Source organism: Lampris incognitus, chromosome 6 (assembly GCF_029633865.1).
Source record: "Lampris incognitus isolate fLamInc1 chromosome 6, fLamInc1.hap2, whole genome shotgun sequence".
NCBI lineage: Eukaryota > Metazoa > Chordata > Actinopteri > Lampriformes > Lampridae > Lampris > Lampris incognitus.
Genome location: NC_079216.1, coordinates 59,673,553 through 59,699,551, shown reverse-complemented (window position 1 = coordinate 59,699,551; position 25,999 = coordinate 59,673,553). Strand labels below are relative to the sequence as shown.

General features: G+C 42.8%; 1 protein-coding gene across 4 annotated transcripts; it reads left to right on the top strand.

Moving 5' to 3' along the window:
- Positions 1-1,299: 1,299 nt before the first annotated feature.
- eps8l2 (EPS8 like 2) lies at positions 1,300-25,999 on the top strand. 4 transcript variants are annotated; one of them, XM_056282190.1, is made up of 21 exons: positions 1,300-1,589; positions 5,677-5,727; positions 6,492-6,538; positions 12,716-12,780; positions 13,906-14,067; positions 15,758-15,907; positions 17,320-17,399; positions 17,726-17,835; positions 18,011-18,081; positions 18,228-18,354; positions 18,810-18,898; positions 18,993-19,067; positions 20,161-20,309; positions 20,493-20,670; positions 20,780-20,814; positions 20,925-21,030; positions 21,144-21,275; positions 23,657-23,729; positions 23,920-24,103; positions 24,555-24,687; positions 24,922-25,999. In XM_056282190.1, exons 2-21 carry the CDS (start codon positions 5,693-5,695, stop codon positions 24,997-24,999), a joined length of 2,079 nt encoding a protein of 692 aa, XP_056138165.1. In that variant the 5' UTR covers positions 1,300-1,589; positions 5,677-5,692; the 3' UTR covers positions 25,000-25,999. The 4 variants fall into 4 exon arrangements, with proteins under 4 accessions (XP_056138165.1, XP_056138166.1, XP_056138167.1 ...); XM_056282191.1 differs by lacking the exon at positions 1,300-1,589 and adding an exon at positions 2,038-2,052; XM_056282192.1 differs by lacking the exon at positions 1,300-1,589 and adding an exon at positions 4,612-4,803.

Here is a 25,999-nt window from a genome sequence, read left to right as displayed (position 1 = left end):
GCCAAATCAATACTAGTTCGACTTAACACCTTACCCGCAGTTTTGTTCAAATAGATCTGTTCATCGGCCATCAGAGTTAGTGCAGCGACCAAAGGCTTCCTTCCTAATCCCTAAATCTTCAAACAGGCCCTTTCCTGCCGTTGATCTTACAGCTTGAGTTAATAATCAAACCAAATTCCAAATTTTCCAGAGGAGCCACCCTCAAAACATTGCATTTTGCGTGTGCCCCCGTTTGAGCATGAAGTGTTGAGAGTGAGTTCAGACGCAGTACATTAACCACAGTTCAGGTCAATGTATGGACAAGCATGATTTATCCCCTCTCGAAGGGTTGTTTTCCTGCTGCTGGTATGGTCCTTCGCGGTGTAACTGTTGCCGTCATAAAACCTTGCTTCTGAGAAAAATGTCCAAATTGGGACCTTGGCTGTAGAATGACTTGTGCGTATTATAAAAGGATTCTCAAAAAAAAATATTTTAGTTAAAAACATCTGTTTATGCTGGAATTATCCCCTTAGCACGCTCTTCTGAGCAGGTATAGCCAGCTAGCAGGACAAAGTGGAGTCATTCTCTATAGTCAGTGACACTTACACATGGATAATGTTCCACACCATTGTTCTTCTGTCTCCTTGTTGAATTCACTTCCTTCTTTTTTTTTAGCCTCTCCCTTGCAGCTCAAGGCTGTCGTAATGAAATGGTGCCAATGCTGAAGCACTATGCATAAGATTGATAGTCCCATAATAGTAATAATAGACTTTGCAGAATGCATTGTTTGAATTACATTATCAGTGCCTTGAAAATGTTGCCCATTCATATCATCCAAACCAGTGGCATGTCACAAGGTCTACATTGTGTCGCTCATAAACACTGTTCTGACTGGAAACTAGTGATTTGATTGCAATAACTGATTAATGATTCATATCTTTATGTGTGACTATCAAGCCACTGCAGTTTGGAGTCTTGTATCGGAGTTGTAGGCAAATTTAATAAGTTAATAGCAAGCAGGCTGTATAACAATTAACATACCACTGGTTCACTTTAAGTCAAGTCAAGTTTATTCGCATAGCCCAAATTCACAAGGTAGTCCCGAAAGGGCTTCATAATCGGTACAATATACAAAAGAATGCAACATACGTCACCCTCTATCCTTGGACCCTAAACCCGAATGAGGAAAGACTTCACAAGAAAAAACTTATCAAATGAAACAAAAGTGAAGAATGCTTGACTCAGCCCTCCTCCCTTAAGTGTCTGTGCTCCTCCCCTTGCAGGTTGAGTTACCTGTTGAGTCACCTGTCACTCATCTGCACCTGCTCTGCCTCCCGGGTGATCGTGTGCAGCTTTGGGAGACGGCAACATTCGTCTATGTCGAGCAGCAAACCTTTTTTTTTTTTTTTCTATTTGCAAAACACCACAGCTTCTGAAGGGATTTGCTCCGAAACGAAGGTCAGCCATTGTCCCATTTTCCAAGAGGGCTGTTCTCTCAAGGCTTCTCTCTCAAGAGTGATGGCAGGCATATGATTCAAGCCGTTTCTTGCCCACACTTGTCACCTTGTGCATCCTGTGTGGAAAAAGACTACTGCGAGCACTTACACAGGGTAAGAAGTCTTTCTTTCTGTCTTGCTTACTTGATGGTTTTCTTTGTCTGTCTGTCTGCCTGCCTTTTTGAGCTTAAAATTCAGGCTACACAGAAGCCAGCCGGACTGTTAAAGCCAGCGGTTGAGGTTGTTATGGGGATAATTTTGTCTTTGTCATTATACAATTATTGTTGTTGTGCAATGAGTAAAGTTCCTGCTCCTTAAGTTAGAGACGGTACATCTCATCAGACTAGTAATTGATTTTTTTGTTTTGAATGTTAACATGACTACAGTTTGAAATTCTATCATGGTCCTCGAGAAAGGCAGTCATGATGTGCATCAGTCTAACACAAGTCGCTCCAATAGCAAAGTCGTTTTCTGAATCCCTGACTCAGAAATGTGTTGGTGGTGATGTGTGGGAAGAAATGCTGTATGTCGCTGAAGGGATTTATTCTGTGAGACCCGCTTCAGTGGATATATTTAGGTAATGTTCCAGCTCTGTGTTCACAGCTGATCTCCTAAAACACCCAGTCTTTATTTTTACCCTTGTTTAGCCCGAGCTGTTAGACACATGCCATGGCGTGGTCACAGCAGCAGCGGATTTGGAAACGGCTTCACTGGAAGATACCTTAACTGAAGGATAAACGCTGACTGGAAAGAACAAGTTTCCAGATTACACCCGTCGGTTTTGTCTCGACGTGAGATGACTGTTCTTCATATGTTGGGCGGGTCAAATGCGTCTTCTGTGAACAACCTGGGACTTGGACTGTGAAACGTGACCTGATTTTGTGTGCTTGCTTTCATGCCATTGTGCCCTGATTCAGAGAATGCAGTCACACTTCTCGATCTGAACCTGGGTTCGCAACGGAAACTTGCAGCATCATCATTCGCAGGGTCCCCCGTAACCCGATGAGGTGAACTAGAAATGTGGAAGGGCTTTAAATGTGTAAAATTAGATAAGCGTTATCTATTCCCCGATGCTTATGAAACAGTGCAAGGTGCAGATTGCTCATATCGCAGCAGGCTCGTGTTTTTGCTGTACGTAAACTACGTGTGTTAACAGGCCCTTGAGTGTTTAACTAGTCATAGTAGTGTTGTTGTGTGAACATTTTCAGCAGCTTTTGATTACCGGGGTTAGACTGGTTTGGTGTTTGTGTACGGGCTGTGCAGATGAGCATGAAAAATACAGTTCCACTTGAAACGGGGATAAGTTGGCTTGGCTTGTCATGACAGGGGTCACGTCACAGCGGACTCACCTCACTTGGCTGAAGTCGTTTGAGTAGAAACTCACACTAGACAAAAGGCCGCAGATGAGCTTTCATCGTCCAAGTTTCTGTCACGGTGCCGGCATTTGGAGCAGCTCTGGTCGTTGTTCGGTCAATAATCCAACTCTGCGTTTGCTGTATTTTTCCTTTTTAAGCTTCTGCTCTGTTGTGTGGCAATCCCTTAGAGTGCTATTGTAAAGCACTTACTGTTTACAAATGCCAGTGTGAGTTATTAAGAGAGTCATTGTGCGTCCACCAAAGGGGGAAAAAAGACAAATCATTATGTATGTAATAAACATTTTATGAAGTGGAAAGTCCCCTATCTGACTGATATATTGCACAAATATTTAAGAAAACGCACACTTTACCACATAACTAGGCTGACTGATAGGGGAAACCTTGTTTACCTCTAAGTCCTACGTCACGTGTCTGCATCATTCTAAGTCACTGACCGTACATAACCAGAAATGATGTATTTAGCCGATGTGTGTCAGCGACGCACAAAGCGGTTATGTAATTTCTCAAGGTAAAACGGCACAACTGAGACGTCATACTGCGAGCACGGTGCATGTGTGAGATGATGTTGTGAAATGTGTCACTGGGGGAAAAAAAATTAACACCTGGTCTTACAATTTTGACTTAATTCTTAATTTTGACCGGCTAGTTTAAGATTAAAAACATGTGTGCATGATAGCAGAAAAATAGTCAATATATCATATATAATAGTCAATAGGAAATGGTCAAGGCCAGAGTTAACAACGGCCGCCATTGGTGCTGTGCCCTCACAGGGTATCGATGGAAACAGTCAAATCTGTTGTGGCGACCCCTGAAAAACAGGGAACAAGCCTAAAGAAGAAGAAGTATGATAGTAGTCCTTAGTATACAAAGTAATAACAAATTTCATGTATCTGTGTTATCTGTATTTGCAGAACTATTGGATTATGTAGTTTCTACAGGGGTAATTCATTGATTGATTTGGCAGTTTTTGTAACTAAACTGTTGACATAATGAATTTAAGTTCTGTGTGATGGACATTGCTGAGCAAGCTCTCTAAAGTAGTCACACATTGTTGTCAGTGTGCCGACATTTTTTTCTGTGCCCGCAATAATTAGCTGTACAAATAAGAAAAAAAGGCCTCACTTCCTTATCCTCGGGTCGATAAATTTGACAACAAAAATGTCCAGATTTACTCAAGTTTGCAACCAACAGATAAACTACACATAAATTAATTTCAGTATGATAGAGCTTGCAGAGCTGGTTTTTATTATTTCATATTTTTTTCTGTAATTACGGCAATAAAATAGATGTTTCAAGTAATTGCCTCTCTTCAAAGTGTTGTTACCCGTAAACAGCGAGAGCTTTAGGCTCAGCGAAGGAGGATGAGATGAGGATGACAAAACGTGACACCAAACCCGTACTCCTCCTGCATCACCTCCTTCCCGAAACCTGGCAGCGTGCCAGAGCATGGGACAAAAGCACCAAGAGAAGATGACCAGATAGATAAGGGCAGAAAGAGGAAGTCCACCTCTCGCGCACGCTGACAAAACAAAATCCTGTTCGTCGCTCTTAGTCCCCCTCTTGCTTGTCAACTCGTTCTTCTTTCCTACAGTGATATTGTTGTGGAGAACACGAAGGCCTGTGTTGACGCGCTGTGAAGGCGAAGCGCTGCGATTTGTGGATTGATGGTCTCACTGAGCAGAACCGGGTGTTGTCCACGGGGAATATAAAGCACTGTTGGACTTGGTGCTGATATGACTTGCCCTGTAGTATTTGTTAGATGGTCTAAATGGATTATCTTCAGAGGGCGATTATCTTTGTGATCTGAGGACAGATAAGCGCTTGTGGCCATGCCCGTATCTGTTTTAAGGACATGCAGAGAGACACTGGTTGTTACTTGTCCTAGTTTCTGCACGGTGCCCTCCATGCTGTGACAAGGAAGTAAGGCACTTCGCCTTTCTAACAGCCGCATAGTAAGTCGATGACACAGGTTAAAAGAGAGTTAACGCACTTTAAGCCATTAACCAAGGAACAGTTATCAGCCACATTTTATGTCACGATAAAACCAAAGAAATCTTATCAATGGAATTCAAACAAGCCCGTTGTTGGGTTTTTTTGTCACAGTTTGGTAGGGTAACGGCGACCACAGTTTGAGATTTATTCTCACCGACCCACGGTGTATACAGCACTGTACACTCTCTGCACATTAAATATTGACTCATTCGATGCCATAGCAGACATATAGGAGCTGCCATGCTCTTAGCTGAGGAGAGAAAGTCGTGGGAGGTTTATTGTTCTCTTTACTCCTTTATTTTCTCAGGTTTAGAAGTAACGGTCTTGTACACAGGTTTATTTCCTTGGTTCTTTAAGGGCACGGTACAGTTAAGATGGATGGGTATAAAATCCAGCTAAATTAACTGCAGCAGCGTAGACACAGTCTTGTGTAGATCTGATTACACCGTGCATATCAGCCTGCTGTCTGCCATTGTCCCAACATGGTCGCCTCAGTAGCAGCAAGACAGGCCAAACACCTGTTTATCCCCAAGGGAAGGATTCACCAGAGTTTAGCGGGCTCGGTTTTTGGGTCATTCTCGGGTCTTTGTATATCTGAGACCTTATTAAAGTGCCTATAACTTGCGTAAAATACCCAGAACGAAATCGCTTTTTAGACAGAGAGGTTGAAAAAAAACAAAAAGCTGAATGAGAAAGAATGAACTAGAAAAAAAAAAAATTCAGCGGTTGAAACAGTAGGTGCTGAATAATTCATGTTTGTTTTGGGAATCTCTCTCTGCCCCTTCTCTAACACTTGCCCCCCCCTTTTTTTTTAAACGCTGCCTTTCTTACAGGTGGATGTCTTAAACCATGAGTATCCTGGGACCTCAGTCCAGCCAGGCTAAGTGGGTTTCTCACACACACACACACACACACACACACACACACACACACACACACACACGCACACACATACTCTCTCTCTCCCTCTCTCTCTCTCCCTCTCTCTCTCGCTCTCTCTCTCTCCCTCCCCTTCTCTGCTCTCTCTCTCTCTCTCTCTCTCTCTCTCTCTCTCTCTCTCTCTCTCTCTCTCTCTCTCTCTCTCTCTCTCTCTCTCTCTCTCTCTCTCTCTCTGCCTGTCTATTTATCTCTCTTTCCTGGGAATTCTGTTCAACCCCTTTACATGTTTACCATTTGGCTAGTTGGCCAAGAGCCTTATCCTAGTCCCTCTTCCTCAAAAAAAAAAAAGGCGAGAGAATTAGAGAATCACTAACCTAGTATGTGAGACCTGGTATGGGTCAGAGACCTCGGGCACAGAGCAGCTCTGTTGAGGAATGTTTACTTTGCCTTGGTTCCTGGCTCCTGTCACTCTCTATCCCAATGGCCCAAGCCCCCCTCTCTCCCTCTCTCTCTCCCTCGCCCTCTCCCTCTCCTTACTCTCTCTCTCCCTGTCTGGTCCATATGCTCAGAATCTCAAGCTAATCTCATCTAGTCCTGGCCAGTCTGCTCGGACACCCTCTATACATCACTGCTGTTCCTGGTGTTTGTATTCATGAGAGGTGACAGAGCACTGCTTGCAGAGGGTTTGTGACAGATCAAGGGGAGAAGGGGAAAAAGAAAAGATGAAGAGCAGACAGCATAACCCTGCCCCCTCTGTCTTTCATTGCAGCGGTGTGGCCAGATCGGACAGCAAGATAAGCGCCAAGGCCCTCTACGGTAAGCTTCTGAATAGAGCCGCGGTGAGGACTTTCACTGTGTTTTTCTCAGCACTATGATTTTATCGCCGTATGTGCTCGTGACTTTGCCTTAAAATGTTATTTGCTTGGTGTTATGTCTTTGCTTCTATGCCATCGGTCAGTAAATCCTCTTTGTGTAGTTTACCTGGTCATACAGTGTCGTAATTAACGTGCTTGTTAAGGGCCGGATTTTTTTTCTAAGTAAATAACCCCAAAGTAAATCAAACAGTGCCCATTGTATTGTGTCTTATTAAGATGCTGAAAACCCAAGTTAAAGATTAACTATCACAGAGTGATAGTCTATCATATACAATCCAAACAAGACCCAGATTCTCTCAGTGTATGCTTTAGGAGAATTTGTCTCGCGTACTAGTCATTCAGTGTCTTTTTCCTCATCATTTATACTTTTTTCCCCCCCTTATTATGTTTCCCAGCAAACTGAAAATTGTCAAAATGTGGGGATCTACTGTATTGGCATTGTAATTGCATTAAATCATAACAATAGTCACTTTGCCTGGCAAATGACTGTGCCCGGAAATCCAGCACTCGCACTGTTATGATTATCTGTGGGCACGTTGTTCTGGCCCCGCTGCTTCACCGGCCAACCAGAGCTGTCGCAATCCCCTCCCCTGCACACACTGATAAGAGGGGGCCAAGGTTCTAGCCAGAGGTCCCATCTTGCTCAAACAAGCAGGCGGGCTCCGGCTCTTTGCTGACACATCTAGTGCATCTGCTGTGGTCATACACTGAGCAGTGTGGGAGTAGAGCTCGGCTCCTGAAGGGAACACAGGCTGGCATATCTGTATCTGGCCTGCACAGCATGGAGGGTCAGAGACTCCACAGCTGATATATTGGTGTCTGCATCTTCCTGTTTACATTCTCGTGGCTGCAACCCTTTATGTAATTCGTGTGGTTGGTGCTCATGCATATATGTAGGAGGAATTTAAAGATGTATACTGTGACCCGTGTTGCTGTTGGGCCACTGTCATGACCACAGTTTAAGTCTGCATCATTTAGTTTCACTTATCACTATCAATTCGGGTCTCTGTCTGTAAGAGTTAAGCTGCTGCATACTTGTCTGAAAGTTAGGGTGTGCTTGTGTGACTAAAATATTCTGTTACATTAGCAGGGAGTGGAGGGTGTGCCTGTTTTTAGTGTGTGGTTGGAACAGGGTGGGGATGCCCATGACCTGCAGGTGAATAAAAGAGGCATTGAAAAGCAGAAGGCCAGGGGCGGAGCCTGTCTCTGCCTCGCCCCTGGTCCTCCCTGTGCTATCTCAGAAATTAGCTCACTGGTCCCTGCCTGCACCACCTTCCACTTGGCTAACATAGAGAATCATTGTACAGCACACGTTTGGCCCAAATGCAAACCTACTATACAGTTATGTCTGACAGGACAAAGTTGGGCTTAATGCATGACAGCGCCACTCAGAATTTTGCATTGCTTAAAAAAGAGGTGCTGATCACTAGTGCTCTGTTAACTGACAGTGCAGTTTTCTTAACTAAGTAATGTGATAGGAGTATAACTATTTCGCACAGTGACAAAGCCAACTGTTGTGATCTCACTGAAATGTCTTGCTTGGCACCCCGGTAGCCAAATGGTTACGGCACATGCCACATAACTGCAACGACCCTGGTTCGATTCCAGCCATTGACCTTTGTCGCATCTCATACCCATCTCTCTCTCGCCCCTTGTTTCCTGTCTGCCACTTCACTAGCCTCTATCCAATAAAGGTAAAAATGCCAACAACAAAAAAAATCTTAAAAAAAAATGTCCTGCTCTGGGTGTGATGAAGTCAGGCTTTTTGTCACGGGCCAAGTCTGTCCTGTGTGGCAGATGGTCACTGCCTCGTTCTCGCAGCGGGAAAGGTAGCAATATGCCTGTCCCCTCTGCCTAGAGAGGCAAGAGAGTGTACTGGTGTAAGTACCATAAACTATGTATGTCAGTGTTAGGGATTGGGCTACTGTTCCCTCTTTTCTGAATCAACAGGTAGAGGAACAACAGAAAAAGTCAGAGCTGCAATCTCACATGCAAAACTTCCCATCGTCCTTGCAGTGCAGCACAGTAGCGAAACAATGCAAATCCAGCGCAGACCCTCCCACTGATTGTTTTATCAGTAGCATCAGGCCAGATTGCAGAGAAGAAGGGCAGTAAAACACAGGGACCACACAAGACACACCAGGCCTGGACACCAGACAACACATAGACTTTGCAAAGCCTCTCAGACAGTTTCTACTAGTGGAGCATGTCTGTGTCAGGTAAAATGATTTACTAAAATGTGCATGAACTGAGATAGGATCAGCCAGCAGATACTCATCGCTTTCTCTTCCTTATCCATTGTTTTATTTATTTTGATCATCACTGTGTTTCACTGTAAAATTTGGAATTAAGTTGAATTTAAATTGTAATACGAAATACTTTAGTTAGATCATCAGTCAGCTATTTGAGTATTTCCACAGCTGCTGTGTCTCCTCAGTCTGGACCATGTTAAGGTAATGACAAAGGTCACCAAAAATTTTTCTTTTTCTTTTATCGTATTTGTGTTTGGTTCCCTGTTTAGACCAAAAGGCTGAGGTTAACATTGTCAAGCTAAAAGGGAAATCAGCAAGGGAGATGTGTTGCTGTGATAGTTTCTGGTGACATATGGCCAAATCTGTATTGACACAGCGGCACACTTCCGTGTCCAAAGTGTAGCCTGCACTGCCCTAGATGATGTGGAGACAGAGAGCATGAAATAAAAGGCTTTTCTCCATAAAACTGCAGAAGGAGCAATAGAAGTTCTTGCCAGGAATTGCATTTATCATTTCAACTACTCAAAACAGCTAAAATCTTCCAGTGATTCCCACGTGATGGGATTCATTTTGTATTTCGAAGTTTGAAATTCTGCGTTTGTCATTCTTAATCCACTTTATTGGTCTTAATTATCATGCCACTTTATCCAAGACAATGAAAGTTGATGTCAAAATTCACGACTTTCAGTAACCATTCACAAGATGGATATAGATCTTAGTTTCATTCCAGAGTGTACTTCTGGGTTCAGCATTTTCAAAGGTGGGGGTGTCTTGTGGGTTAGGGTTAGGGTTAGGAAGTTGTTGCCAGGGTGGTTGTTGTGGAGCCATTTAGCTTGTCTGATTGATATGGGCCCCCTAATTTTGCGTAGGATCTCCCAGGCAGCTGTATTTATCGCTGGTCAGTGGCTCTGGAGGGCCCTGAGTATCTGTCCATCTGCCGGCTAAGTGGTTCTCATTGCAAGCTGTTGCAGCACTGTGAATTGATTGGCGTAAATGTCAGTCATTAATAACACATGGGGCGAGCTCTACTTTCACAAAGACACCTTGTGCTTGTGTTTCAACTGTGGGGAACCAAGCAGGAGGAAACAAGCGAAGAAGAAATGGCTGAAATAAGAGCGTAGACACATGTTGGCATCATTACTGGGGCAGTGATGGTGGTCATGTGAACATTAAGGTATCCCTGGAGAATTTGTTTTTGTTTATTTTTACATTTGCAAGTCCAGACATTCAAAAGGGACATCAGTCCTATCTTGTTATAGCATGGCATGGAGCATCCCACAGAATTTAATCGGTATGAGGATGTCAGAGGTAGGAATCTAGAGCCTCCACACACACGGTGAGTCTTGTACAAACCGAGAGGTTTTGTGTTACAATTAGCATGAAGCGTGGTCTGTATCTAGAGAAAGTGAGAACTAGAGTATCTGCGATATCAAAATGTTGACTCTGGTGGATGGGAGAGAGAGAGACCTGATAGGAGGTTTGGCAGTGGAGGTGAGAGCAACAAGCTCTCGAATACCCGTAATTGTTACCTGCAGACTGTTCACCTGAAAAATAGATCACTTAACGCTGGCGCTCATTTAACATTGACCAGTTTTAAAACAATGGCCCCAGCCAACTATTTACATATGGACAAGGATACTGTGAGAATGGCAGAGAATGAATAATGGTGTGGAATTTCCCAAAGTCAACTAATATCCGGATGGGAATATGACGGCTGTGATTTTCCAGTATTCATCACTGGTGCACAACTGTAGCTGTGTTCATACAGCCAGCGGGGCTGTTGTGTGTAATAACATTTCATTTGAAAGAACAAACATGGAGCCTTTCTTGTCAGGTGAACAGTCAAACAGCGCTTCAGTAATGTGTGATGTGTTTTATGTCTTAGTCCCGAGAGATCTAACACAAGATTAGGTGTTTCCAGTGGATGTGGCACACCGGATTGTGGTGCAACGGATATGGACTGAACTGATTTTGCACTATGCTGAGGCAAAAGTCAAAAATACTTCATTTTGAACTATGACGATCAAGCTGTTAATAAAAAAATCAGGGCTGTTGAATTCCACTGATGTGCCGCTGAGTTTGGGAAGCTTTGAGTCGGTGACGTGCCGACCTGGACGGCACCATGTTGATGTTGAACTAAAACACCAGGGTGGGAATATGACATCTGTGATTTTCCAGTATTCATCACCGGTGTGCAACTGTTGCTGTGTTCATACAGCACCAGGGACTGTTTTTGAAAAAACTTTTTTTTTTCATTTAAAAGAACAAACACGGAGCCTGAACATAAATACACTACACAAAGAGCCATTTCTCATTTCCATTGAACTCGCCGGGTGAGAGTCTCTCACCACCAGTGAATTCTGCAGGTTTGCATTATGTAATAGTTTTCTGGCAGACTTTATTTTAATCATGAGATTAAAACACTTTATCTCCAACAGTAAAGTAAAATATGAGAAATGACAACAGAGTTTATGAGGCTTATGGCGATATATTGTCGCACTGCCGGGACTGATCATCATGAATTTTGACCTTACCTTGCTTGGCACGCTGGATTGAGCAAACTCGAATGCCAGCCAAAGTCATAAAATGCAGGGAGCAGTTTTTATACTGTTCAGTCTTTAGCTGTACTTCAGACGCACCTATTCATTTCATTGTTTGAATACGTGTGATTTGTGTTAAACAAGGATCTCACCGCACAGACATTTTGCATTAGAATAACCTCGCAATAAGTGTACGTTAGTTGTTGCAGCTACCTTTTGACTGCTTTTTCATACACACGCCTTTTGTTGTCACTTCCTTATTGCTCCGGCTGCCATCCTCAGTCCCTAAAGTCAATCTTTCAGTCTCCTGTCCACAACAGGTCGGTGGCTCTGCTGGTTATGTAATCCAAAATCCAAACTTAAAACTCATCCTTTTGTCTTAACCTACAATAAGTTGCCTTTAAGTTGAGTGCTTCACGACCTGAACTGCATGGTAGGTCAGTTTCTGTCTCAGTGGATTTACCAAGCACTGTTCTGCCAATGAGATTATTGCATATAGATTATTGACTATTGCAAACTGTTCTCTTCTCTCACATGTCTTTTCTCTCTCTCTGAATGATGTCTTCTTCTGTGTATGTGAACGGTGTGATGTGAGTCTCCCCCCTGTGCACGTGCAGTCTGTTCTCCTCCCAGGTCTCCATGGTGACGGTGGTCGCCACCTGGGCACTGCTTGGCATCCTTTTCATCATATTTTCTTTTTATTTATCTTATTAATCCATTTAATATTGTTATCTTGTTGGAGTGTTGTATCCTTCTCTCACGCTGATGTGAGACTAATGTCATTTTTTGTCTCTTCTCCCCGCGTGCGGAAATGGTGTGATGTGAGTCTCCCCTGTTTGCATGTGTAGTCTGTCCCCCCGTCAGGTCTACATGGTGATGGTGGTCACGTGGCTCAGGTCATGGGCTGTTCCGGTGGTGTCTGGACACTGCTTGGCATCCTGCTCATCATATTCTTCATAAATTTTACAATTCCATTATAATTCTGTTATCCTCTTTCAATGTTGTATTCTGTAAATGGTGTAAACACAGCATCCATTGCATGTTGTCCATCTTGGGAGAGAGATCCCTTCTCTGTGGCTCTCCCTGAGGTTTCTTCCTCCTTTTTCACCCTGTTAAAGGTTTTTTTTTAGGGAGCTGTTCCTTATCCGATGCGAGGGTGTAAAGACAGGATGTTGCATTGCTGTAAAAACCATTGAGGCAAATTTTTAATTTGCGATAACGGACTATAAAATAAAATTGACTCGACTATCTATAGTGGCTGTACAGACACAAACAGCGTTCTGGAGCTCGCTTCTTACCCACATGACTTTGTTTTCCAACCAACAGAGCAGAGGAAGAAGTACTCCAACTCCAATATGATCATGCACGAGACATCACAGTACCATGTCGAGGTAAGGGCCTGTCATGTCTCCATTTCGCTGAGAAATTAAACCCTCTATCTATCACACTTTAATAGTGACGTCACATCGTATTTCACTCAAGCCTGTTTTTAAACATGACAGAGGGTTCCTTCATTGGTCTGAGATATAGGAGTCGGAATGTAAAATAAGGTTTAAAACATGAAGAAACTAAAAATAAAAAGAATTAGTGGGAGAAATGAGGACTCACAGCTGTGGCTTTGAGGGACAGAATAATAAAGTGGTACTTCAGTAATATATGTTGTGTTTTGTGTATTAGTGCTGAGAGATTTTCCACAAGATTAGTTGCACCAGATTTATGAATGAAAATTAGCTTTCGATTAGCAAATACTATTGGCCCTCTTCACAATTTCTCAGAATATAACTTTTTTTTGAAGTAGCTAGCAATTACAATATACTTTTTCAAAAATGATGGTCTGGAAAAGTATGTATTTCTATAAATCCATACTTGGCACAATGTCTAGGAACCAGAAATGAAAAACCAATACAAATGGAGCACTTGAATTTTACACTATATTGTATAGTTATCTCCTCATTGATGCAAAAGTGGGAACTGTCATAATTACCTTTAATTTACTGTAATCAATTTGTAAAAAACAAAAACAAAAAAAAAACAGGTTGGTTTACTACACCGTGTGAAGCAGATTTTGGGAAGCTTTGAGTCAGAGATGTGCCAACCTGTGCGGCACCATGCTGCTTTTGAACTACGTACTGATTGTGTTGTGGGAAGGGTTTCTCAAAATGCATTGCTGTTGTCAGACAGAGGCAGGTAATAACAGATAACCACACCGTAGAGCCACATGAGAGCCACACTAACCCTCTAGTTTTGATACCAGATGAGGTGAGACACAACATGACTAGAATTAGAAGCACTGCTGTATGTTTCTTTAACTAATGATAAATACCAAGGAACAGGCTTAAGGCCTCAACCATATGTAAAAAAAAAAAAGACTGTAGATGCATTCATCCATGTCAGGAACCATTCAGAGTCTGAAAGTCTAAATTTCACTCATTTCCCCCTTCAACTTATAACAAACTATTTCCCTACATTATCTCTCCACCTTCATGATGGATATATAACAAACTATTCCCCTACAGCATCTCTCCACCTTCATGATGGACAAGTCAGAGTCTATCGCCAGAGTGGACGATGCTATCAAGAAGCTGGTCCTCCTGGATTCCAAAGACAAGATCTGGACACAAGAGATGCTCTTACAGGTCACTGACAAGGCTGTCAAACTGCTGGAGTGTGACACAGAGGTATGGCTCCACTTCCACTCTACCCACTGAGCCTCGTCATTTTAATACCCAATAAACAGTTTGCTCTTTTTTTTCATTAAAGTTCATGTTCAGTATTTTTGTGTCCGCCCCAGAGGGGAATTATGCACGCGTGTGTGTGTCCGTTGCTAATTTTGGACCTGTCAGTCTAAAAGGTTTTGTACACAGTTATGACTGTATGATGGCGAATCTCTCATGGTTGCGGTGATTAAAAACCTTCGAAAAACGTTTGTTCTCGCTATCGCTGCTCCCTCTCTTCATTTACTCTCTAGCTCGCTTGCCCAACACTGCTCTGTCGCTGCCTGATCTAGGTCAGCCACAAGGGTCCACCTAGGAGGCCGCACATCTACAGACTGACAGGCAAAAAATTTTTACTAGGTACATTTTTTTAGCTTGAGCACTGCATATCAAAAACTTTTTTTTTTCTCCATCAGTTGACTTGGGCGCTGAACAAAAGTCTTATAATGTCAGGAAACACACGGGCTTTTCTGTCCGTGTGTGCCTGTATCTGGCCACACATTTTGCGCGCACTCAGTTTCCAGTTAAAGCTGTTGTTGTTAGAAAAAAACAGCCGCTATATCTAAACACAATAAGAACACTTAGTGAAAAACCCACTTTGTTGACTAAACTTTCTATCTTGGGCTACTGTAGAAATATCGTTAAAATATCGTCAGTATCATCCATGCTTCACCGTACTACTCAGGAACACAGGAAAGGAGTACTCCAGTTGTAAATCTATGCACGTGTGCAACCCCTAGTCCGCTGCTAATCTCGCATACTGCTGGGCCTGTCAGCCTAATTATTTTTATGACGGTATGATTAAGGACCTCTCGTGATTCAAAACCTTTGAAAAGCCTGTTTTATACTGTAAATGAGTGCTAACTCCTCAGGTGGTTTTTTGCCTAAGTGACCGAGCGCTGGAGAAGGGTAGATACGTAGGTAGTGCCTCCGTATTTTCCCTTCTCCCGGTAGGCGAAAAAACAGGTGGTTTGTCGTCAAATCCTAGCACCGGAGAAGGGGAGATATGCCTGGCGGGGATCTGCACTCTGCAGAGTGCACTGTTGTAGCCTAGCAGTGCAGTTTGTGTCCCTAACACCTCAATTTGCTCACAACTTTATGAATGTAGAAGACAAAAAGTCCTGTTCTGTGTGTCTCATTGCAGAGAAATTAAAGCATGCGCACACACACAGTCTTCTCGATCTATCGATTGATTGATTGATTGATTGATTGATTGATTGATTGATTGATTGATTGATTGATTGATTGATTGATTGATTGGTTGGTTGGTTGGTTGGTTGGTTGGTTGGTTGGTTGGTTGATTTCACCCTTATATAACTGAGTGTCATTTTACATTATACAGCATTCAGTGAAGATGTTTATTTTGGGAATGGTAATTGCTCTGATTAAATGCCTTATGCATGTTCAATAATCCAGGTAAGGAAATCACAGAAAGGTGAATCGGTTCATCTGGACACAATGTCCAGATGAACCGATTCACTTGATTCTCACTGATTCTGGTTCTCTTTTACTCTCAGGGCACAGAAGACAATTTTTGAGGACCTTGAAACATGTTCATGGATTACCGATCAGTGAAGAGACAAGACCTCTGAAATAGAACTGTAATATCTGGTTCCCTCTCTCTTCCTCACACCTCTCTGCTGTCGTCCAATAGGAAGAGCTGGAGAACTTTCCCCTACCCACCATCCAGCACTGTCAAGCAGTGCTGAACCAGACACGGTATCCCTCAGTGCTGCTGCTGGTGTGCCAGGACACTGAGCAGCACAAGCCGGACATCCACTTCTTCCACTGTGATGAGGTAGAGGTGGGTCTCCCTCTCTGTCTTAGCTTTGATGTTACTGCACACGATGCTGTGGCATTTTCCTCTCTGTTCATCACAATGTGCCAAAAAAAAAAGGTTAGTCTCATCAACGTGCAGTGCAGGCCAATGGTTGTTCTGCTTATTTTTGTGTATTCTTTTCTGGGTTACTGGTACGGTGAGATTGTTTGACACATTAAATAGAGACAAATCTTAATGCTCAAAGTTCCTCTCCAGTAATGACGTCATCACACAAAATGGTTCTCTGATGTGTTAGTACATTTGGTTCTACTAATGATTGGCTGCTGCACAGCTAAAAGAACATGAGTGGATCTGAATGTGCCATGATGTTGAATGTTGGCTTGAGATCAAACCGACCATTTTGATATCACAAGGTCACGGGTATGCATCTTATGCCAAGTGTACATCACGCGACTTTTAAAATCTTTTTAAAATCCTTTAAAAGGAGAGCAGCTCACGTCTATCGACAGTCTGAAGACTGTCTTTTAAAAATCGTTGTTGATAGAGCGCACACGAGGTGATTTAGGAAGGACAGAGAATCATAGTGGGGTCGCACATCACTGCACATCCGACAGACCCCCGACAAAATCAAACCATTTTGAAATGATCCGGTAGGTCGCCGACAATTTCCAGACTGGAGCGGGACAGAAATCCCGTCTTTGACCATCTCACATTACAGGACTGTTAAAACTGACAGACTCAGGATTTTGCGACGATTTCTTCAAGATTATTCTGCGACTGTAAAATTAGTTGGAGTTGCGTCGGGGCCTTAAAATTGGGGCAAAAGTCGGCTGATGTACACTAGCCTTTACGTTGACGTGTGCCTTTCTGATTTAAGGCTCATTCATTATTAACAGTGCATTCTTGTACAGAATGTGAATTAAGACCTCTAATGTAATTTTGGGGTTCAATGTTAAATTCCCACCCAGAGCCAGTGAAGTTTATAAAATGTCAGCGTTTATATCTATTTCGGCTGTTGTTCCTTCCCCTTCCACTATTAGAAGGCACAGAGGGTAAATAGCGATCACAATGAGTTGAAATTTTTATCTAAATCCAGGCTGCTTGGTGAATTTTATGGATGCTAAATTTACGAGTAGGCTCTGAAAAGTCCTGTTCATCGAGACATGTATCCTTGCCCATAGCCTAGATAACATTATGCAGCAGAATTTCATTACGGAATTGACATTCTGACCCATACAGAGACAGCATCACATACACCATGCCATATATTATAGATGTTTAAAACTATCAATTTTAAAATGAGAGGCAGACAAGTGAACAAGCAGACTAAAGTAACCTTCCCCATCCAATTTAGAAACTTGCATGCTGGCACCAGCTATAATACAAATATAGGTTATAGTGACTCACCCTATTGTATCTCTACTGGCCTCCTACAGGCTGAGATGGTTTATGCAGACATTAACAGCGCCCTCGGAGACAACAAGCATGGAAAGAAAATGAGGCCACAGACCCTGAAGTAAGACTTTCTTGCCATTTCAGCTAAAACTAAGTGCTGACATGCATGTGCACACGCATGTACACACACATCCACATACAGTATGATTCAGCCTGGGATCACGCAATAACAAAAATAAAATAACCTTGATATTTCAAAGTCATCTCATCCAAGCTGATGCCATTGCATCACAGACACACACATACATACACGCCCAAACACATTAGCACACTTTTTCTCACACACTTACACAAACATGTATGCAAGTAAACACACACAGGTTTAACCGACTCTTCGTTGACATTATATTTGTGTGCTGAAGTCTTTGGTGTATCCTCATGTTACAGGGTAAACCAGGAAAAAATGAAGCGTCACAGAGAGTCCATTATCCCTCCCTCAACCCCAAAGGGCCCTGCCCCTATAGCGAAGGGAAGAGTGGCTGCCATGAGCGCGCCAGGTGAGAACACACCTATATTCACACATCACACTGCACCGTTAAACCCACATACAAGCATTTTGGCATGCACAGAACACACAGTTACATAGAAATACTTTTTTCTTTTACATTTACTGCCTGGGAATAAGCAATAGACTCCTCCCTTCAAGAACCGCTTTCTATGTGTTGGATATAGAGAGACGAGGCTCGGGGCAGAATGACGCCGAATCCCATGAAAAGCTGGCCCAGCGCATAGAGAAGGATGTGGTGAGCTTGCCTTTTCAAACTGAGCTGGACACCTGTCCATCCTGATATGGTCATGACATTACCTTGTTCCCTTCACCCTAATGAAAGCCTCCAAAATATACCCATCATGTTTGGTTCTGCTAAATTTCCGTTTCTGTTCCCCCCAGCAAATCCTAAATTGTGCCCTAGACGACATCGAGATTTTTGTGGCACGGCTGCAGAAGGCAGCAGAGGCCTTTGCCCAGCTCAACCAACGCAACAAGAGTAAGAAGAATAAGAAGAAAGGACCAGCAGGTCTGTCCCCCTTTCTTCTGGTGCAGTGGTCATAACTCTTTGGCAATATGTCCATATTGTCCATTTGTCATGTTTCTCCTCTGCATGTGCATGTTCTGCCGTGTGTCCTTTGACCAATCAAAGGATTTTTTCTTTATCCTGGAATTTAACATTTTTGCCATTAATACACCTGGCTATGCCATCAAACTCACTATACATAGGGTGTTGTCATGGCCACTCTATGGCAAAAATGCAAAATGGGAACTCGTCACAACTTTGACTTAAAAAGCCTGATGTGGTGGTGGAAAAAAAGCTTTTTTTTGGCCTTCTGTTTTAAGAATATACAAGTTTTACCTTTGGAGACCAAAAAGCTCAACCAGAAACTAAAGAGACAAAAAGAAGTCTGTCAGCTGAGGACTGGTAACCCTGGAGGCCATGTGTGGTCATTGTTGTCTGTCCACTGTGTTTGTTTACAGAGGGCATGCTGACCCTGCGAGCAAAGCCCCCCTCTGAAGCAGAGTTCATCGATAGCCTGCAGAAATTGAAGCTGGCCTTCAATCTCTTGGTGAGATACCATAGCCCCCTGAACTTCCCTTCATCACCGCTTTGTCATGTCATCGTCAAGCTTTCGACTGTGTTTGTCTTTCTGCCACCTGCAGGCCAAACTGAAGAAGCACATCCAGAACCCGAGTGCATCTGAACTGGTTCATTTTCTCTTCGGGCCTTTGGAGCTGGTGAGGCACAAACTAGACCTGTAAAATATTGTCATGGTGTGTGTGTGTGTGTGTGTGTGCGTGTGTGACTGGCAATGTGTAATGTTATGCAGACAGGTGGAACCACACCTGGGTCAAGGGTCTCCCTTGTGGAAGGTGCCATTATTGTGAAATACATGAAGATTTTCTGAATGATTTCCAAAGCACATCCTCCCTGTTTGGCCATACAGCCTGTCCGTATCAGTAGATACGCATCATATTGACTTTAGCAATACTGTATGAGCAAAATAAACTGAATTATTATCAGTATCAATAAGTTATGACTGGTAAAAATGTCGTCATCCACTTGCCTTGTCGAAAATAATCAAATGGAAGGAGTTTTGGGGTTGGACGGTCGCCACTGTAAACATTCCTATTATTATCTTGGCTGGTACCACACCCACTGCCATCTTGCTCAACTCTCACCTGACTGGCGCCAATGGCTGTCAATTCCAACCCAGGTACAGCCTTACTAACATAACACTGGGCTCATTTGCCAGGCCTAAACAAATAGAAAATATAGTGCTGTAATCAGGCACTTCAGAGAGGTGGGGCTACCCAAACCCAGTGACCAGTGGACACATCCATACACTAATGTAAACATTACATACCCCTAAACGTTAACATTATATTCCCTAAATTACTTTACCCCCTTACTTGCCAAATACTCCTAGGTCAACCCTTAGATTCTTCGGTCTTATTTCCTAAATATTCCTGGTCTTCTTTTTTCTTTCTTTTTTTTACTTCAGCATGTCATGTTATGGCCTTTGTGTTTTATGTTTATCATCCTACCAGATCAAATTCTTGATTTGTGCTGACTTGCTTGACTTTACTTCACCATTGTTGCTTAAACAAAAATAATAGTTATAATGATACAAATCATAATCATAATTGTCAATACTTTGATTTTAGGCCAAGAAAACTGACTTTAAGCAAACTTAAACTGTGCAAGCCCATGTGAGTGACCTGTTGTGTGTGTGTGTGTGTGTGTGTGTGTGTGTGTGTGTGTGTGTGTGTGTGTGTGTGTGTGTGTGTGTGTGTGCGCGCGCATGGCCATATGTGACTTTGTGTACAGGTGCTGCAGAGCTGTGGGAGTCCTGAATTGCCCCGCTCAGTCATCTCACCCCATCTGTCCAAGGATGCTGTAGAATTCCTGAGAGGAAACCTCTCTCCCAAAGAGATGACCATCTTTGAGTTACTTGGGGATGGATGGACAAAACCCAGGTACAATACTGGCCCTGGTCCTGTCTGTCTGTCTAGATGGCAGGGTGTAGAGGTGATACAGTCATCTTAAAGACTCTGGTCAGTTATTTTGGTGCATCATATACCTTGTGTGTTCAGCCTTGGTGGCATTCTACTGCAGCCTGTACAACTGGAATGACTGTCCGGTTGTACCCCACTTTGCAGAGCGGAGTGGCCCAGGGACCAGTGTGCCTCTCCTTACTACCCCAAATTTCGTAATGGTTGGGAGCCTCCAGCGGAGCTCTTCAGAATGTCACCATGGGAGACAGAGGGACTGTCAGGGCCCCCCATGTCCCCCATGTCCCCCATCACCCCAGACTACAGAAGCCACACAGCTGATGATGTAAGATATGTTAAGTGGATTGTCTGTTCTTTGTACACTTTTAGTGGATGTTAGCTTTGAAAGTATTATGAAATGATTTGCCCTTACATTCTTCTCTTTATTTTGTCAGTTCTTTGGCACTCATTCCTCAACCTCATCAAATGGGTAAGATCTGAGCTTATGAATGGAGTTGACTATCTCCTAAAAGCGATGTCTTCTACAAACTGATGTTGCATTTTCAACCTGTGCTAAAAGTAGATTTTGTGTGGGGACAGGTCTTACAATGGGATGCCGTCCTCCCGCAAGTATGCCAAGATTCGCTACCACTTTGTGGCCCGCAATGCCAACGAGCTGTCAGTGCTGCAGGATGAAGTTCTAGAGGTAATGCAAAGTGATTCTGTTAATATAGGGAGGAAAATTCTCTTTTGACTTGCCTTCCTCCGAAGGGAGGTCAGCACTTGAGAATGAGGTGTGTGATGCACGGTATATTGCAGGTGATTGAGGATGACAAACAGTGGTGGAAGCTACGGAATCGCAGTGGTCAGGCAGGCTACGTTCCATACAACATCTTGGATGTTGTGAAGCTAGAAGAGCCACAAAGCATGCCAGAGGTCTTCTACAGCCAGGTGACTTCCTGTAGAATTTGTCATGTCTGCACTCAAATATCATGTTCATTTTTCTGTTTCTAAAGCCCAGTGTACACGGTGCTAGGTTTCCTTTTCAAGTTCAAGTTCATCATTATTGTCATATGTATTTAGAATACAATGAAATGTTTGTGCTCAGGCTCTCTCTGCCTTAACACAAGGGACACAAGGGTAGGGCAAAGAACACAAGGACACGCCGTTTAAAAAACCCCCAATAAAAAACAGTCTATGTACAATTGAATTTATACATTATATACACAATATACATTACACGATAACAGAACAATGTAAGGTGCATATGGGTGTGTCAGCTGTGCAGTAGCCTGACTGCCTGTGGAAAGAAGCTATTACTGAGACGGGTGGTGTGTGATTTGACACGCCGGTAGTATTTTTTACATGGGAAGAGCGAGAACAGAACATGAGTGGTGTGGCTAGTGTCTTTAATGATGTTTTGGGCTTTCTTTTTGCAGCGAGTGGTATAAGTATTATGAAGTTGTGATAGTTTCATGCCAATGATTTTTGCTGCTGTCTTTACAGTCTTTTGAAGCAGTCTGCAGTCCTGAGCACTCAGGTTGCCAAACCACACTGTGATACAGCCTGTCAAGACACTCTCCATGGTACTGCCATAAAAGTTCAGAAGAGTTTTGGTACTCATACTAAAACTCTTGAGACGCCTCAGAAAATACAGTCTCTGCTGTGCCTTCTTGAGGATGCAGTTGGTGTTGAGAGACTACGTGAGGGTGTCTGTGATGTGTAAACCGAGACATCTGAAACTGCCCCCAATTTCAACAGATGAACCATTGATGGAAATAGTTTCATCTCTGATCTTTCTAAAGTCAACAATGATTTCTTTTGTCTTATTGAAATTTAGAGAGAGGTTCTTGTCATGGCACAATATGATAAGATCTTCCACATCCCTCCTATAGGCCCTCTCGTCACTGTCACTTATTAGTCACTCTGGTGTCATCTGCAAATTTAATGATGCCATTGTGGTCATATTGGGCAACACAGCCGCATGTAAACAGACTGTATAATAAGGGACTGAGACAGCAGCCCTGAGCTGCACCGGTCCTAAGAACTAATGTAGATGAGTATGTTTTACCTATTCTCACAGTCGGGCCTGCCTGTCAGGAAATCAAACAGCCAATTACAGATAGAGTGGCCCAGACCAAGACCTCTGAATTCTAACACCAGTTTGGATGGTACAGTTGTATTAGAAGCAGAGCTGTAATCAATAAACAACATGCTGACATACATAGGTATATTTCTTTTCAAGGTGTACTAAAAGTATGCAGAGCAAGTGAGAGAGCATCATCTACAGGTCTGTTGGAACAGCAGGCAAACTGTAATTGGTCAGGGGTAGCAAGAATGGTACATTTTATATATGATATAACCAGTCTTTGCAGACACTTCATAATAACAGAGGTCAAAGCAACAGGTCGATAATCATTGAGGCAAGAGACAGGTGTTTTCTTAGGTACAGGCACAATGGTGGTTTTCTTAGAACACAGTTCAACTGCACACAATAACCGGGACAGGTTAAAAATGTCAGTAAAACCCCAAGATAGCTGAGTGTAACATGCCTTGAGGACATGGGAATGGGCGCCGTCTGGGCCAGCAGCTGTACGAGCCTTAACCCTTTTAAAAGTTTTACTCACATCAGCCTTTGTCACCTGTAGAACGACTTCATCAGGTGGGCACTGTGCTGCTGTCACGGGGTCCAAGTTGTGAACTTCAAAGCAGGCGTAAAAGTTGTGAAGCTCATCCGGGAAAGAGGCAGGGGTGTTGATAGGCACATTGGGTTTAGATTAATAGTCCGTAATTGCCTTCAGCCCTTTCTTCTGCAAGTCACAGCCACTGTAGTCATTTTCCAGTTTGTCATTTCCCCGTATTGTCTTTTAGCGGCTTTGATGCCCCGCTTAAGTCATACCTGGATTTTATGTAGCATCCCTTGTCCCCCGATTTAAAAGCAGTGGTACGCTCCCTTAACCTTAGGCGAATGTTGCTGTTAATCCAGGGCTTCTGAATGCTAAAATTGATCATGGATATTAACACCTTGTCTATTAAGCATGCATTCTTTGGGATACAGAAACACACGCACACACCGAAACAGTGCATGTACCTTCGGGCAGCATGCAAGTTGACCAACTCCCTCTGTGTTGCATGTTACTAGCTACATACACAGGCTTGATGCAAAATATTTTCACACACATATTTGTTTTGGGCATCTCATCAAAAATGCATCCAGCCGAAAGAAAGGAATGTGAAACCTGTTTTTGTAATGATACATGACGTGTTTTCTGCCTCATGGGTTGTGTCCTTGTGTATGTTTGTGTGTTCATATGTGCATGATGCCTGGGCAGCCCTTCAGAGGGACGTCACCAAGTTCAGTGAGCCCCGGAGACAATTTTAACATGGGTAGACACAAGGATAAAGGTGAATGATGACAGAAAAAAACCTCGTTATCAATTATCTTGTTTTAAGATTCTGTAGCCCCTTGACTGCCTTAACATGTGATGTCAAAGTCAGCCAGAATTTAAGGAAAACCGTTCAGCTTATTTGCAACTGTTCTTGTTCTTCTGATTTGTTTGTTGCATTCATTTTGTGTCGTGTTGCTGCATTTCAGCTCTGTCCCACCAGATGGGTGAGATTAATGACGAATTATTGAAGAGAATCACTACTAACAAGAGCCAGCCTCCCACAAGGAACTTCCGGGTGGAGCGTGCTTCAGGCAGCCACATACCACTTAAGTTTGACTCCAGCCCAGAAGAAGTCTCCACCTGGCTCAATGGGAAAGGATTCTCAAAAGCGTAAGACACAGATGATAGCTTGTCAGTCCAATGAAATCAGTGGCCCTCAGGATATTCTAAAGGAAGGCTTGACTGATCCATCACCTGATATACAGAGTATCACTGTTTTCCACCAGTGATTTACTAGAAAATAACATGATTAAATAGAAAATGATGAAATAGAAAAAAAAACATTCCGGCACATGACTGTTTAATCTTTTCAAATGTGTTTTATAGTTGGAGAGTTGGAGGGGGAAAAAAAGAACAATTCTTATCAAATCATCATATTTGTGCTGTGGATTTTTGGCTGAGGTACAAAATATTTCACCCAGCCCCTATTCCACAGGGATTTATAGACAGTGTCCCCACTTTCTAGTGCTAACTTGAACTTGAGTCAGTAAAAAGAGAACGTAAAGATGCTGCAGTAGTCTTCATGATAAACTGTTTAAGTGGATTGTGTGTTTGTTTGCAGTACGGTGGATTGCCTGGGCATCCTGACTGGAGCCCAGCTGTTTTCCCTTAACAAGGAGGAACTGAAGGCTGTGTGCGGAGATGAGGGCTCTCGTGTCTACAGTCAGATCACTGTGCAGAAAGTGCAGCTCGAGGTCAGTTTGCAGCCATACCTACTCACGCACTACCTACTCAGTTAAGAATAACCGTCCTTCAGTGTTGCCAAGCAGTGAAGTAAAACCATGGGTTTAGATTCGGCTGATTTCCACTGAAGCGTACCCATCGGCCACCTCTTTAGTTTCTCTATGCGCCACAGTTTCTAATACGGCAACACCACTGCGGCAGATAATTCTCTGAGAAATAATCGTGCTCTTTCCCTGCTTTCACAGAAGAGCACCGGGGATACAGAGCTCCAGGAGATCATGAGGCGGAGACAAGAGAAGCTCGGCTCTACCAGTAAGGACTGAACATGCTGACTGCCCACATACCAGAACCGTGCATGGTTGACCAAACCAGTATGATTTACCCAGAATCCTACCTTCCTTGCAGCATTCCAGCAGCAGCAGCGGCTTTCAAAAAGCTTTCAAATCTACACAGTAGAACATATTGAAATGTTGTATGCATTTTTTTTTGATTGTATATTTATTTTGTATCACTGATTAACATGTACGTATTCCATAATTTTCTGAGCTAATTGTGTTGCTTTTGTTATCTGATGTACTTTTAACCACAAGATGAATGTTGTATGAAAAGTGGAACGTGATTTTTATGTACAGTGCGTGTGCGAGTGTGTCCATTTGTGTATGCATGACATGCATGTAACCTGTACATACAAGCAGTGTGTACACAATCAACGTTCATGTCCGTTATTGCAAGTGTTAAATAAATGACATGTAGATTTTAGCTTATACTATTGCAAACCCAAATCCTTGTGCCAGAATTTACGACTTATACGTAAGCATCTATCTTCATATTCTTCTGTTTGTATATCCTTTGAGTAAAACTGGTGTAGAAATACAGTATGTTATTCGCAGCTTGCACGGGTGAGAAAATAACATATCTGTCACGTCTTAATGTCACGTCATATTTGTCATATTATAAATCAGATGCATCAGCCGGTGAAGCTACGTCAGTTTAAATAATCTAGCTGTACATGATCATGATTTCCTTACAAACCCGTGACAGTTTGTCAGAACGACAGCTCTCGCCACAGAGAAACTTCAAGTAATTCTGTGCTATTGATGACCATTGTTAAATGTGCATGGAATTTTACACTGAATCCTGCAAAGTCACTGTCAATTATAAGGTAATAACTAAAGAATGGTAGGTTGTTCTGCTATCGGAAAAGGTTAAACAATACGTGGTATCATTTAAAAAACGAGTGGACTCAAAAAAAAAAATCAGGGGTGTTGTAAATATGTGACAATGAATATAAAAACTACACCTTAATAAAATGTACTTGGTAAA

Excerpts from the sequence above, each read along its gene's own strand:
- eps8l2 (XM_056282189.1), top strand. The coding sequence starts at position 6,445 with ATGAAGAGCAGACAGCATAACCCTGCCCCCTCTGTCTTTCATTGCAGC. Across the intron at positions 18,899-18,992 it reads AGCTGGCCTTCAATCTCTTG|GCCAAACTGAAGAAGCACAT; the intron begins GTGAGATACCAT and ends TGCCACCTGCAG. Across the intron at positions 23,730-23,919 it reads GGGTAGACACAAGGATAAAG|CTCTGTCCCACCAGATGGGT; the intron begins GTGAATGATGAC and ends GCTGCATTTCAG.